At 40.5% G+C, this 14707-nt stretch overlaps 2 protein-coding genes across 9 annotated transcripts in view; one reads left to right on the top strand and one right to left on the bottom strand.

Annotated features, from left to right (window-relative positions):
- The window catches only part of LOC128217056 (sodium/calcium exchanger 3-like), a 22105-nt gene extending 14480 nt beyond the window's left edge, over nucleotides 1-7625 (top strand). For all 8 annotated transcript variants that reach the window (XM_052923931.1, XM_052923969.1, XM_052923948.1 and 5 more), the window contains 5 exons: nucleotides 30-135; nucleotides 3890-4068; nucleotides 4406-4577; nucleotides 5220-5377; nucleotides 6623-7625. In XM_052923931.1, coding sequence (XP_052779891.1) covers nucleotides 30-135; nucleotides 3890-4068; nucleotides 4406-4577; nucleotides 5220-5377; nucleotides 6623-6865 — 858 coding nt within the window. In that variant the 3' untranslated portion in view covers nucleotides 6866-7625. The remainder of the gene's footprint in view (nucleotides 1-29; nucleotides 136-3889; nucleotides 4069-4405; nucleotides 4578-5219; nucleotides 5378-6622) is intronic.
- On the bottom strand, nucleotides 7551-14666 carry LOC128217094 (uncharacterized). The gene is made up of 6 exons (XM_052923979.1): nucleotides 14091-14666; nucleotides 12718-12957; nucleotides 12365-12475; nucleotides 9430-9585; nucleotides 8657-9199; nucleotides 7551-8482 (listed from the first exon to the last, which is right to left on the bottom strand). Exons 1-6 carry the CDS (start codon nucleotides 14179-14181, stop codon nucleotides 7737-7739), a joined length of 1887 nt encoding a protein of 628 aa, XP_052779939.1. The 5' UTR covers nucleotides 14182-14666; the 3' UTR covers nucleotides 7551-7736.
- Nucleotides 14667-14707: the final 41 nt, after the last annotated feature.

Here is a 14707-nt window from a genome sequence, read left to right as displayed (position 1 = left end):
CACATCCACGCTTCACCTTTGTCTTGCAGAAGAAGGAGCGTGACGAGTGTTTCGCTATCGAGCTTGGCGATTGTGACGGCGGAGCGGAGCTCGGCAAGATCCGTAAAACCATCGTCACCATCGTCAACGACGACGGTAAGGGAAAGGGGCAACGATCAGTGAAACATATATATATATATTACTTGAGTTGGGCGTTTAACAATAAACTTCATCTTCCTAGTGTTCGATATCATGCGCTCACTGAAAGTTGAGTTCACAATACTGTTTATCGACACTGGTTACTGTATTCATCACTGTGGGCGTTTGTTTAAATAATTTATCGTTGTTTTAACATGTTATGGGCTCTAATCGTAATAGTACCCTATTACAAAATCACCGATATCTGTGAGTAGACAAAACAGGATGTATTAGGATATTCGGTCACATAAACAGTATGCGGGATGGTGTAATATTTGTTTGTTTAGCCAACGTATGGGTTGAAACAAAGTATATCATTCGTTTTCGCACTCAATCAACTTTAACGCCCACGACAGTACTTTACAACTTAAAACTGTATATTGGTTACTTCATTTTCCTCCCCGCTAGTCCTGCAAAGTTTGACGGCATCGTTCCCGTCATAGGTTAGCTGTACCCACATCCCTGTCATAAGTCCCGTCAAAGCTTACATGTACCATTGTCGCCCTCATCATTCCCGTCAAAGCTAACATGCGCCAACGTCGCAATCATCATTCCCGTCAAAGCTAGCATGCACCCTTGTCGCCCTCATCATTCCCGTCAAAGCTAGCATGCACCCACGTGGTCCTCATCATTCCCGTCACAGCTAACATGCTCCCACGTCACCCTCATCATTCCCGTGAAGCTAACATGCACCCACCTGGTCCTCATCATTCCCGTCACAGCTTACATGTACCCTTGTCGTCCTCATCATTCTTGTCAAAGCTAACATGCACCCTTGTCGCCGTCATCATTCCCTAAAAAGCTAGTATGCACCCACGTGGTCCTCATCATTCCTGTCACAGCTAACATGTACCCTTGTCGTCCTCATCATTCCCTTCAAAGCTAGCATGCACCCGCGTGGTCCTCATCTTTCCCGTTTCAGCTAACATGCACCCACGTCGCCCGCATCATTCCCGTCAAAGCTAGGATGCATCCTTGTCGTCCTCATTATTCTTGTCACAACTAACATGCACCCACGTCACCCTCATAATTCCCGTCACAGCTAGTATACACCCTTGTCGCCCTCATCATTCTTGTCAAAGCTAGCATGCACCCACGTGGTCCTCATCATTCCCGTCACAGCTTACATGTACCCTTGTCGTCCTCATCATTCTTGTCAAAGCTAACATGCACCCTTGTCGCCCTCATCATTCCTGTCAAAGCTAGTATGCACCCACGTGGTCCTCATAGTTCCCGTCAAAGCTAGCATGCACCCACGCCACCATCATCATACCCGTTAAAGCTAACATGCACACGCCACCATAATCATTTCCGTCAAAGCTAGCATGCACCCACGCCACCATCATCATACCCGTAAAAGCTAAGATGCACCCACATCGCCCTCATCATTTCCGTCAAAGCTAACATGCACCCACGTCGCCCTCATCATTCCGGTCAAAGCTAGCATGCACCCACGCCACCACCATCATACCCGTTAAAGCTAACATGCACCCACATCGCCCTCATCATTTTCGTTAAAGCTAATTTGCACCCACGCCACCCTCATCATTCCCATCAAAGCTTACATGCACCCACATCGCCCTCATCATTCCCATCAAAGCTAGCATGCACCCACGTGGTCCTCATCTTTCCCGTTTCAGCTAACATGCACCCACGTCGCCCGCCTCATTCCCGTCAAAGCTAGGATGCATCCTTGTCGTCCTCATCATTCTTGTCACAGCTAACATGCACCCACGTCACCCTCATCATTCCCGTCACAGCTAGTATGCACCCTTGTCGCCCTCATCATTCTTGTCAAAGCTAGCATGCACCCACGTGGTCCTCATCATTCCCGTCACAGCTTACATGTACCCTTGTCGTCCTCATCATTCTTGTCAAAGCTAACATGCACCCTTGTCGCCCTCATCATTCCCGTCAAAGCTAGTATGCACCCACGTGGTCCTCATAGTTCCCGTCAAAGCTAGCATGCACCCACGCCACCATCATCATACCCGTTAAAGCTAACATGCACACGCCACCATAATCATTTCCGTCAAAGCTAGCATGCACCCACGCCACCATCATCATACCCGTAAAAGCTAAGATGCACCCACATCGCCCTCATCATTTCCGTCAAAGCTAACATGCACCCACGTCGCCCTCATCATTCCGGTCAAAGCTAGCATGCACCCACGCCACCACCATCATACCCGTTAAAGCTAACATGCACCCACATCGCCCTCATCATTTTCGTTAAAGCTAATTTGCACCCACGCCACCCTCATCATTCCCATCAAAGCTTACATGCACCCACATCGCCCTCATCATTCCCATCAAAGCTAGCATGCACCCACGTGGTCCTCATCTTTCCCGTTTCAGCTAACATGCACCCACGTCGCCCGCCTCATTCCCGTCAAAGCTAGGATGCATCCTTGTCGTCCTCATCATTCTTGTCACAGCTAACATGCACCCACGTCACCCTCATCATTCCCGTCACAGCTAGTATGCACCCTTGTCGCCCTCATCATTCTTGTCAAAGCTAGCATGCACCCACGTGGTCCTCATCATTCTTGTCACAGCTAACATGCACCCACGTCACCCTCATCATTTCCGTCACAGCTAGTATGCACCCTTGTCGCCCTCATCATTCTTGTCAAAGCTAACATGCACCCACGTCACCCTCATCATTCCCGTCAAAGCTAACATGTACCCTTGTCGCCCTCAACATTCTTGTCGAAGCTAGTATACAACCTTGTCGTCCTCATCATTCTTGTCACAGCTAGTATACACCCTTGTCGCCCTCATCATTCCCGTCACAGCTAGTACACACCCTTGTCGTCCTCATCATTCTTGTCAAAGCTAGTATACACCCTTGTCGCCCTCATCATTCTTGTCAAAGCTAGCATGCACCCACGTGGTCCTCATCATTCCCATCACAGCTTACATGTACCATTGTCGTCCTCATCATTCTTCTCAAAGCTAGCATGCACCCTTGTCGCCCTCATCATTCCCGTCAAAGCTAGTATGCACCCACGAGGTCTTCATCATTCCCGTCAAAGCTAGCATGCACCCACGCCACCATCATCATACCCGTTAAAGCTAACATGCACACACGCCACCATCATCATTCCCTTCAAAGTAAGCATGCACCCACGCCACCATCATCATACCCGTTAAAGCTAACATGCACCCACATCGCCCTCATCATACCCGTCAAAACTAACATGCACCCACATCGCCTTCATCATTCCCATCAAAGCTAACATGTACCCACGCCACCATTATCATTCCCATCAAAGCTAACATGCACCCACATCGCGCTCATCATTCCCATCAAAGCTTACATGCACACACGCCACCCTCATCATTCCCATCAAAGCTAATATGCACCCACGCCACCCTCATCATTCCCATCAAAGCTAACATGCACCCACATCGCCCTCATCATTCCAATCAAAGCTTACATGCACCCACGCCACCCTCATCATTCCCATCAAAGCTGACATGGACCCACGCCACCCTCATCATTCCCATCAAAGCTAATATGCACCCACGCTACCCTCATCATTTCCATCAAAGCTTACATGCACCTACATCGCCCTCATCATTCCCATCAAAGCTAACATGCACCCACGCCACCCTCATCATTCTCGTTAAAGCTAACATTTACCCAAATCGTCCTCATCATCCCCGTCATAGTAAATAATTATATACCGTGTGTTTATTCATATAGAGTTTGACGGCATCGTGAGTCGGCTATTGAATATGACGAAGGCGAATATGGGTGGTATGGCGCTCGAGTCCTCCACGTGGGTGCAGCAGTTCAAGGAAGCGATGAACGTCAACGGCGGCGATATCGACAACGCTACCTTCCTCGACTACGTCCTCCACTTCTTCACTTTTGGATGGAAGGTTCGTCCCACATTCCGACGATGACCTTAGTTGTGCTTTAGTTGTGCCTGATGCATGCCCAACTCAGTTAAGCACACCTGATGTTATAAATCATATCACCATGATCTGTTTTTTAACTTTTTTGCTTATCGGAATTTCTATAGATGGCGAGCTTTTCTTGTCTTTCATTAACTTCTTCATTGTCGACGATGTTTATGATATAAGTTGTGAAAATGTAAACAATTGTCTTCTCGCATGTAGTTTGTGCATTTAACGCGTCCGTTAACCTATAACTACATGCATATCCATCTATAAACATTTATACGTATGCGTTTAATTCATTCTTCTTCCTCTACAGATAATCTTCGCGTGTGTACCCCCAGCAAAGTACGGGGGCGGATGGCCGACGTTCCTCATTTCGCTGGGGGTCATCGGGCTCCTCACGACGTTTATAAACGACCTCGCGGGCACATTCGGATGTCTCATCGGGCTCGACGACGCCATTACCGCCATCACATTCGTCGCGCTCGGTACGTTCAGTATTTCATTAATATAAATAAGAGTATCGATGACTGAAACAAACAATATACAATCAAACATGAAAGGGGATTGTGCCACGAGTTTTGTCAACATCGCTTACGGCCCTCTTATTAAATGTCAGATTAAATACCAAGAAAAAGTGTTCTATAAGGAAAAGCGATAAGAGAAGAATTTAATATATACATGTATATTGTATTGTTTAAGTGGAAACATAATAATCTAGACTGTTAGTTGTAGAGAAAGATGTGTGGGAAGAGAGGGAAGCAGTGTTAGGTTTGCCGAATTTATCCTAAACAAGAGTTATGTAATTGTCCCTGATTATACTAGAAGTTTTAAATGTAAGGCGCATAACAAACAAGGCAATGATTACGATTGGATTGTTATTATTAATGTCAAGTCGGAGTACAGTAGTGCAGGCGGAACATTTTAAAATTTGCGTTTTTGTGAAACTAGCACAAGTTCGCGATTGTTGCAAACAATTCTTCGGCGTATACTTTATATATCATGGTATGTGAACTTTGAATAAATGCTACAAAGAAAAAACCCAAAGGCTTAATTAGAATATTTAAAGGGATTTTCAAGGCAAGTTATCGTTCACCTGACATGTACAATTGTCCCATTAAACTTTTCAGGAACGAGTATGCCTGACACGTTTGCGAGTAAGACGGCAGCGCTAAACGAGAAGACGGCTGACAGCTCGGTGGGGAACGTGAACGGAAGTAACTCGGTGAACGTGTTCCTGGGACTCGGGTTGCCCTGGACCATCGCCTCCATCTACTGGGCAGTCAAGGTAAAAACAAATCGTTGCATCAAAGTGCATGGGAACATTTATTGTACACAAGTAGATTTGATAGTGTCAAATAGTGGAAATGGTGCTCATTTCTGTGTGGTCAGATACAGGCGGTATAGTGATGTGACCAGTCAGATTTACTTTGTAGAAGTATATATACGCCTTGGGCAACATTTAGCTTTAAACCATTGTGTTATCTGCTTTGGCGTTTTCATAATTGAATAAAACCGAAAAAGACTGAAACGGTTAAATGCATTACTGGTATTACGTGTTATCACATAAGGATTTACTTTGCTACATGGTCGAACTTGTTTAACAGTGCGGGGTGTTATTGTGTCCAGATATTGAATGTCTGTTCTGCATATTATTGGGAGCGACGAGTTGTGGGAGTAATTTCCACACTGACTCGGCAGAAAATAACACATCTAATAACCCCTGCGAGTTGTTGTAATTCAATACAAAACAAATATGTTGATAAGGACACACTGTCCGAAACATGGTAGTCATTTAAAGAGACGAATGTAATAAAAGGTCATCAACAGCAGCAACAACAACAACAACAACAAAGCAGTTTCATGGCAGTAAGTGAAAAGGTATTTGCTAATCAAGCGACATAAACTTTTCGGACAGACGCACAGGACGTCGAGACTTAGGACTATTAACTCCGATTGAGACGGTAGACTGACATAGTAGTACAGACATTTAAACTGTCAATACTTATTGGACTTCCGCTGAACCTTTGTGCCTATTTCGAGTGGCCCCTTTTATGCTCATTCAAATAAGCAATTAAGACATCAACTTATTGATATACTTGGAAATGTATTAAAAACTTCTAATACAAATACAGTAAAATAGAGAAGTACAACTAAATACTAACAGCTTGTTACTATAAAACATACATCGATAATGATACTTTTGTAAAGGAATATTAAATGTTTTTGTAAAGAAACCATCAACGATTAAGGTTAGCGCAACGACGAAGACGATGCTGATGATTGATTGATCGATTAATTGATTAATTGATTTAACGTCCATTCAAGTCGATCATGTTGATGCAAATGAAGAAACGAGAAGATATGATGTCATCAACTACAAAAAATCCACTGCACGACTCCAATCTTTTAATATGTACCCTGTTGGCCGAATTTCGTGAATCAAAACTAGCCGCTACCAAAATACCGCGTTACACATGTTCTTTACTAAATTTAAAATACATGTATGGTTTTTTTTCTGTATGTGCTTCAGGGTGAATATTTTGAAGTACCGGCGGGTTCCCTAGGCTTCACGGTGATCGTGTACTCGGTGTTCGCTTGTATAGCGCTAGGCCTCCTCCTCCTTCGCCGCTTTCTTCCGGTATTCGGGCGCGCTGAGCTGGGCGGTCCCCAGGGCCCTAAGATTGCCTCAGGCGTGTTCGTTATCTTCCTGTGGGTGTTTTATGTAATACTTACCGCTCTGCAGGTCAAGGATGTTATCAAGGTCAGCTTCTGATCGTCGAAGAATTATGGAATTATTCGTCTTCTTATCTATTCTCTGAACACGTGTACCACAATGGAATGAATTTGTTTAAACAGCAACTAAAACCATGAACATGACTGTTAAATTAGCTAGGAAATATGGGCCAAGTATTAATGCCGTAACAAAGTGTTGTGTTGATTCATGCTTGTGATAAATATGCTCAGACCATACCGGTATTTTTGTTTTGTTTTGGTAAGTTTGCTTAAGCTCATAAACGGGCATTGTTGCCTGTAGATGAACATTTTGCCAACATTGCATACTCAGCATTATATGCTCATATTTGAAGATATGTAAACTACAAACTAATTGGTACTTTACACTTTTATGGATTCAACAAAGAAGCTGAATTTTTACAAGCTTTACCATTCCATTTTAGTTTTATTTGCACTTTTTATCATTTAGGGGCTTATATGGGAGTTATTATATTATTTCTTGCCGATATACACTTTACTCTTATAGAGTAATTAGTTCACATTTAGTTACTTTTATGTCAGAGCATTATTGTTTCGGAACGCCTTTATACCGCAATAATTATTGTTTTAATGTTGTTTTATGTAAAAATATACTGTAGCCTGCATGTTTGAAGGTGTTTTATAAGAAACTCTTCAATACATGGCATATTTTTGTAGCTTAGATTGTATATGACGCTGGCCAATCATACAATTTGTACATTGTATTTATTATACATGCATTTACATATACCTTCCTCTTGAATGTTATTTTCTTTATAATTAAAACTGCTTTTAGTAACGACCGTGTTTGTTGTATGTGCCAGTGATGGCAAATGTCTTTATTTCTATGGCTTAGTTAGTATAACCGGGATGGAAAAAAGATATATTGTTCTCTAAGGTGTCCATGTTTCAACATAATTCACAGCAGATGAAGGCCTGAGCTGTTTGTCCTGCTGGTCGGACGCGTTGCTTGTTCTATTCACCTGTTCTGTCTTTGAATTTTCAATTATCTCCTGACCCCCAGTCACATTTTCTTTGTTCTCTTCGCCAGTTTCAACAAAGTTATGTTCAGTATCTAGGTCTACAGTTTCGTCCTTATTTGTATCATCACGTTCAATAGATTCGGCAAGATCTTGCATAAGTTGCAACAGTTTTGGCAAGAAACATATTAACCCACCAAATATTTCCTTTTCAATACCGGTTTGAGTAATTTCATTCAAAACTTGTTCGTCAACTTTAAACTTTGATATTGGATGAAGCATTATTTCAATTTCACTTAAAACTTTATGGAATGTTTCACTTGCGTCCCCCGTAAGGTTTGTGACAAAGCTGACTAGGTAGTCCTGTTCGCTGATATCTTGCACTTTAAGGCGTATCTGGTTGACCATGGCCAGATATTCCCTGAACAGGTCCGTCTTCCCGCCCTGACCTACACTTTTGCTGTTTCGGAGATAATCAAGGCATTCAATGACGTCATCTAGGCACGAGATCTCGGGGCTGCTACCCTGTCGCACTATACGTAGCGTCATAAGCAGGTCTTTGATATTCTCATTGTAGGTGTCTAAACGCTGTTTCATGCCGCCTATAAACCTATTCAAGTCTTCTTTCAATGCACTGAGATCGAAGGATTTTATTTTATCTGAAATTTGAACATACAGATTTCTACAATGATTTGAACATGTTGCAATAATAAGAAAAAAATGGTCGTTTTACTGTTATTCAAAGTTTAAATTCATTTGCTCGTGTTTGGAAGTAAACAGAAACCATTAATACTGAAGTTGGTTGAAAATAACCGAAGTATAACAAATCATACCTGCATTCGGAGCTTTCCCATAATCGGACTCGTCATCCGTGTCACATGTGAAGTAGTCACACTCGTCCACCGGATGTTTTGTTGCTATGGAGTCCGCGCGCTCTAGGTAGCTTCTCTCAACTAGAATGTTCCGGAACATGCTTGTCATCGCCTCGTCATTCGTTACCGACAGTTCCAGCTGGGCGGCACACAACCTATCCAGATAGAGCTGGGTGACCAGGGCGCGGTGAAATAGCGCACTCAAGCGTCCAGTGACATAGGTCTGGTGAAGTATTTCGAAAGCGCCGAGAGTATGACACAGGATGAAGACGTTGATGTTGAAACCAATGATGGTAAGTCTTTGAATAGAAATCCCTGGAAAGTCGAGCAGACGCCTCAGCTCCCGAAAGTGGAACCTCCTGTTGGCCAAGACGAGCTTGACGAAGGTGTGGCAGGTGTGCTTATAGTCGTCCTTGGTGGACCGGAAGTCGTCACGGGTCGCCTCCACCTCCGCCTGGCCCCGCCGCTGTACGCCCTTCACAGTCACTTTCAACTTCAACTCGCCTGAATAAAAGTTATGTATACATCAAACATGAAAAAAAATCACGTTTAACATGCCAACAGTATTTTTGCGTGCAAAATGATATATGGCGAAGAGACAGACAAGTAAAACTTCCTAGATCAATTACAAGTATACGATGTTAAAATCTCAAGGAATGCGATGTTTGTACTACGGCTTCATCGTATCGGCGTATCTACGAGAACCATACATTATAAATAATCTATGCACGTACATCTGTCTGTGGGTTTAGTGGCAGGCACCTGAAGTGTAAGTGGGTTGGTCTGAGAGGCAACCACCGCAGCAGACTTAGGCTTCTTCGTGGACTTCCGTGGATCCTGCTGGTCGCCGCTAGGGGAAGTCTTCGGCCGCGATAACCGGTCAGCAAAGGCTTTATGGAAGGAAAAAATGCATGCAAGTTTACAACGAATTACTATCATATAATGTACTCGAGCCATTAAAACATACGTATACTTTCTTTTTTACGATTTTGACAATTTCTCATAGAATGTGGGGAAATTAAATTATTTAAAGTTATATGCTAATATTTTAGTGTTTAACAATATAATATATAATGGTATATATGTCATAATGCATCCGTGCAATGCTACTAAACTTGGCATGAATGTACTAATGTATTATTGGTAAAATGTTCGTATAGTAAAATAATCTGACCATTCTGAGAATCAAGCTTTTATTCATGAAGTGAGTGATCGAAGGAATGTGTATACGGTACAAAATATCATTGGCGGCGCACTGAAGTGCGCGCCTATTATGAAATGAAATGGGAATTTATTTTAGTTAGTGGTGGGAGCGGTTTTTAGTTTGATTGACAGTTGGGTTTTATTGTTATTTTATTATGATTCAAAATTGCAAATAGATGACGATTGCATGGGTGCTGGGACCAATAATAGATCAGTAATCTTACTCCCAGATGGGTGTTTAAAATGCTATTTATGGTTGAATATATTGTCTTCAATTTATCTCCAAAACATTATTTTGGAAGAACGACAAATAAGTTTAATAACTGTTCCCGATTCGTTTAAGTTTTCCGATTGGTTACCTGTAATCATGAGCCGGAAATGTAAAATGTGTGGACCGGTATTTATGTGAATGGGAATAATTATTTTTTATTTTTTTTTGTTATGTTTTCTACATTGATAAACCATGAGGTAAGCTGTTTCTTCAATTTAATCGATATCGGAATAAAAAGTTCACCTTACTTTATTTGTGAATGTGGTGAATGTAACATAAGTAAAATTTCATTACGATTGCCCCCGAGTTGTTTTATTTTTAGAACACTACACAGTGCGCACAAAACGATTGGTCGAGTTGGTCATGTGATAAGATGTTTTCGCGGGAACTTCCTAAATCTTACACTTTTATTAATTCAGTTTAAACACGGACCTATAAACATAGGTCCGTGGTTTAAGTAATAATGGCCTTTAAGGATTATTGTTTTCATATACTGTTTTAGTATCGCTTCTTATCTTTTATACTTTTTAATACCTTCTGATGAGTTTTAAAGATTGGTTGTATGTAGCAGTAGTGTTTATTTTTATCATGTGCATCTGCCTTATAAATTCTTTCTATATATGTTTTTGTATATATACTTATATTTGTTTGTTAAGCACTTTTGAACGTATGTTTTTATGATAAAAGTGCTATATAAATGGGGTATAATAATAATAATAATAATAATAATAATAATAATAATAATAATAATAATAATATAGATCTCCTGTTACTATTTATGTTTGCAACTTTCAGACGAAATGATAATGTTTATTAAAGTTCTTCAGAAAATGTTAAATTGGTATTTCATATCACCCCTTTATGGATTACTCCCTTTGGACCTTTTCCTGTCCGGAGCATAACTAGAAAACTACTGTTTGGAATTTCAGTATTCAATGGTAAAGCACAACGAGAGGAATTGTAGTGCACAATAACTTAAGCTGTATTTCAGCTTATTACAGTATGTTTGCCCTTTGCCGCTTTTTCTTGACCAGAGCATTTCTTTAAAACTACTTATGGTATTGCAATAAAACTTGGATATGTGTCAAGGACAAAAAAAATACAGTGCACAAGCACCCTAAATCTGGCGTGTTCATTAATTTAATGTATCACCCCTAATGAAATCTTCAACTTGAAACTCTTTAACTTAAATGCTTTAGTTTATGTTGTTAGGCAGAATACTACAAATATTTTGAGAATTTCATTGATGCGGTTCGATGCACCATAATATGCTTGTTGGCCTTCACATTCCTTGTATTTCAATATATAACAAATGCATAAACAATTAAACGGCGCCCTTTGATGCTTTGCATCAATTGTCTTTCTTATTTATAATATGGTATGTTTTCTTTTTAAAAGTAAGTATCATGCAGGGCGCAGCAATACCCACTTATGTATTCGATTGATGTTAAAGTTTGAAGATATCCTTGAATTTTCCCGCTGTTTGTTATCAGCGAAACGACGACCAGGGAGCAAATTGAAAAACACGAATAACGACGACGTTATCTCATCGTGCAGACATGCTTCTCAAAAGAAATGTATGAAGAATTTAACTTTGCAATGGTTATATTGTTAAGATATCTATAACTATGTAGTCGAAATCTTATTTAAAACGAGAAGAAAATAACTACGTACAGTTGCATATCAATTCCGATTATTCATGCACAAATGAAAACAAAGCTATTTGACGTCATTGCATTGCACCGTCTAGCTCTACCTGACCTTATTTGATATGTGACTACATGAAGCTGAATGAAATATTGCACAATCAGAGAAAAGGTTCTTACGATTTCTGTGCTGTTTTAATGTATTGATATAGCAACTTATTATAATAAAGTATGTATGTACAGAGTCTACATATTTGAATGAACCCGGAATACTCATTCGTATTTCTTAATCTACAGATACAAGTATAGGGGAACGATTGTTTGTTCGAAATATGGTATAAATGTTCGCCCCTTAGTCCAACAAGTCCAAGGTTCGATCCTCATCAGTCCATCATTTAATATGGCTCCTTGACCAAATATTACAGTAGAACTCAGATATAACGTACATCGTCTTAAGAATTTTGGGTTTGAGTGATGCAGACATGTCAATTGATAAATACTTTCGAAACGCAAATTTATAATACATAAACCCGTCACAATCGGTTGTACCTTTTTGCTTCGCCTGCTTGTTGGCGGGTGTTTCCGACTGGGCAGCTGCGTTCTCCGGACGCCCCATGTAGGGCACCTTTCGCTTACTTGTGTCCATGGCCCGGTATTCATCTAGAACACAATGTCATTTGTGATCGACATACTCATTTTGGTGCGTTTTAGTTAAATCTCTTTATATTCATTTCGGTAATTCGGGCCACATTACAGTTATCATTGATAAAGATCGCAGAAAAAAGGGAAAAAGTTCCTTATATCTCGGGTACACAAAACCATTAGAAACCATTACATTTTATCATTCAACGTACTTTAGTGGTTAATTTGTAGCAAGAGAGGCGGTAAGAGGAAAGACTTACCCTCTGCTCGTTTTAGTCCGGCGTGCTGCAGGGCTTTAAGTATTTTGTCTTTATGCGCGCCCCTACCGGCCGTTTCCTGCCATCGGTACAGCCCCTGAAATGCAAGCTCTGATTTGCGTCGGCCCTGGTACTCGAGTACAAGGTCATCTAGAATGTTGTCTGCTACACCAAGAAAGGAACACACTTCTCGCCATTGGCGCACCATGTAAGGGGCCACTCGTCTGCACAGACCGCGTATCTCTGCAAACAAAGGTCCGGTTGGTTGCTTTTTACAGTCATATATTTATATATATATATATATGTTTAAAAAGCTGAACTTATTACTATACACCAATAGACAGCGGTAGTAGTAGTTGTAGTAGTAGTAGTAGTAGTAGTAGTAGTAGTAGTAGTAGTAGTAGTAGTAGTAGTAGTAGTAGTAGTAGTAGTAGTAGAATCAGTAGCCGCAGCAGCGGCAGCAACAGTAGTAGCAGTAGTAGTAACACCGAAAGTTGTAAGCATTCAAAATGATGTTTATGCTTTCAGGTTAAGTGTAACTGATCAGTCTCTGAAAAAAGTTAGTTGTTTTGCCGACACTTTTCGCTATCTGACAGAACTTAAAAAAGAAGAGACCTTGTGGAACGAGCTATTTTTTCTTTATTTGTGAATATACACAATAAACTGAGAGTCGAGAGTGTGGCTTTAATATATATGGCATTGAACCATTCAGCTACCGGCAATTATTTCCTGTGACAGTTGTAATATTTTGACAAATTTGACAATTTATTTTTACAAATGTTTACAGAAGGAATAAAAAAATGTTTGACAACCTGACATTAACGGAAAAAGAAAACCATTTAAGCTTAACAGAATCTATTTTCATTATCAATTGAGAGCCTGTGTTGAATTATGATTTTTGAGAATGATCTATATGTCACTAAAGATCAATATTTTTGAAATAAATCTTATTGACATTGCATTAATAATACGAAGGAAAGATTTGACGTATCAATAGAACCTTTATTGGTAAGCCTATTATATCACTTACGAGTCCCCTAAACCATTTAACGTTAAGGCAGGATTTACAATTATTGGTAAATACAAAAAATCTGTTACATTCACTACGCATGTTAAACGATTATGTTGTATTTTATAGATAATGGTGCTTACATTTTTTTAATGGGAACCTATAAATCTTGATATACTGATTGATCATTACGGTGTGCCATGTTCCTGCATGTTGTCATGATATATAAGTAATGAGTATCTTGTATGTTAACCAGAATCTGCATGCAATTTAGAAATAAAATCCTTGTCAAGAACGCTGTAACAAGCCGTGATAAAAAACATTGACACAATCTTTCCAAGTTTCGGCCTGTAGTTGAAGTACTGACCTTCAACGGACTCCTTGGAGGCCACTGTAGTCGGGGCACCCGCCGATTTGCCCCGCTTCATTGGTGCTGGTGGCCGTGCGTTCGTCGTCATGTAAGTCAACTTTCAAAGCCACTGAAGGATTCGTTTTTGAATCCTTCACGTTCAGACTATACTTGACTCTTGAAGCATTCACGGCTCCTATGGTCGTCCGATGCAAGGGCGTTCACTTATTACATAGCCATTTCGCAAAACATAAAGTCCACGTGCATGAGAACGGCACACGTTTCAAAAGAAATATACAGTTCACAAATAATGCACTTTCACCCTTTTAACAAGTTTGCTTATAATGTCCATTCACAATTTTAGTCATTTTGAATAAAATGAATTGAATATCACACTTTTTACACTCGATTTCTTTAAGTGGTATTTGATATCCGACTATCTCTGATCGCAATGCTCAATTAAGTATATTGATTATATTCTTTCAATATGACAGTATAATATAACAAACAATCTTCGGTCAACAGTTTTCATTTCCGCTTAATGTTAAAGAATTAACAATGTTTATCTTGAACTTAACTCCACTCCAAAAACGAAGCGACACTCATGAGAAACCTCCAAATTATCTTCTCTCAGT

This window comes from Mya arenaria, chromosome 2 (genome assembly GCF_026914265.1).
Source record: "Mya arenaria isolate MELC-2E11 chromosome 2, ASM2691426v1".
NCBI classification, from domain to species: domain Eukaryota; kingdom Metazoa; phylum Mollusca; class Bivalvia; order Myida; family Myidae; genus Mya; species Mya arenaria.
This window is presented reverse-complemented; position numbering and strand designations above follow the sequence as displayed.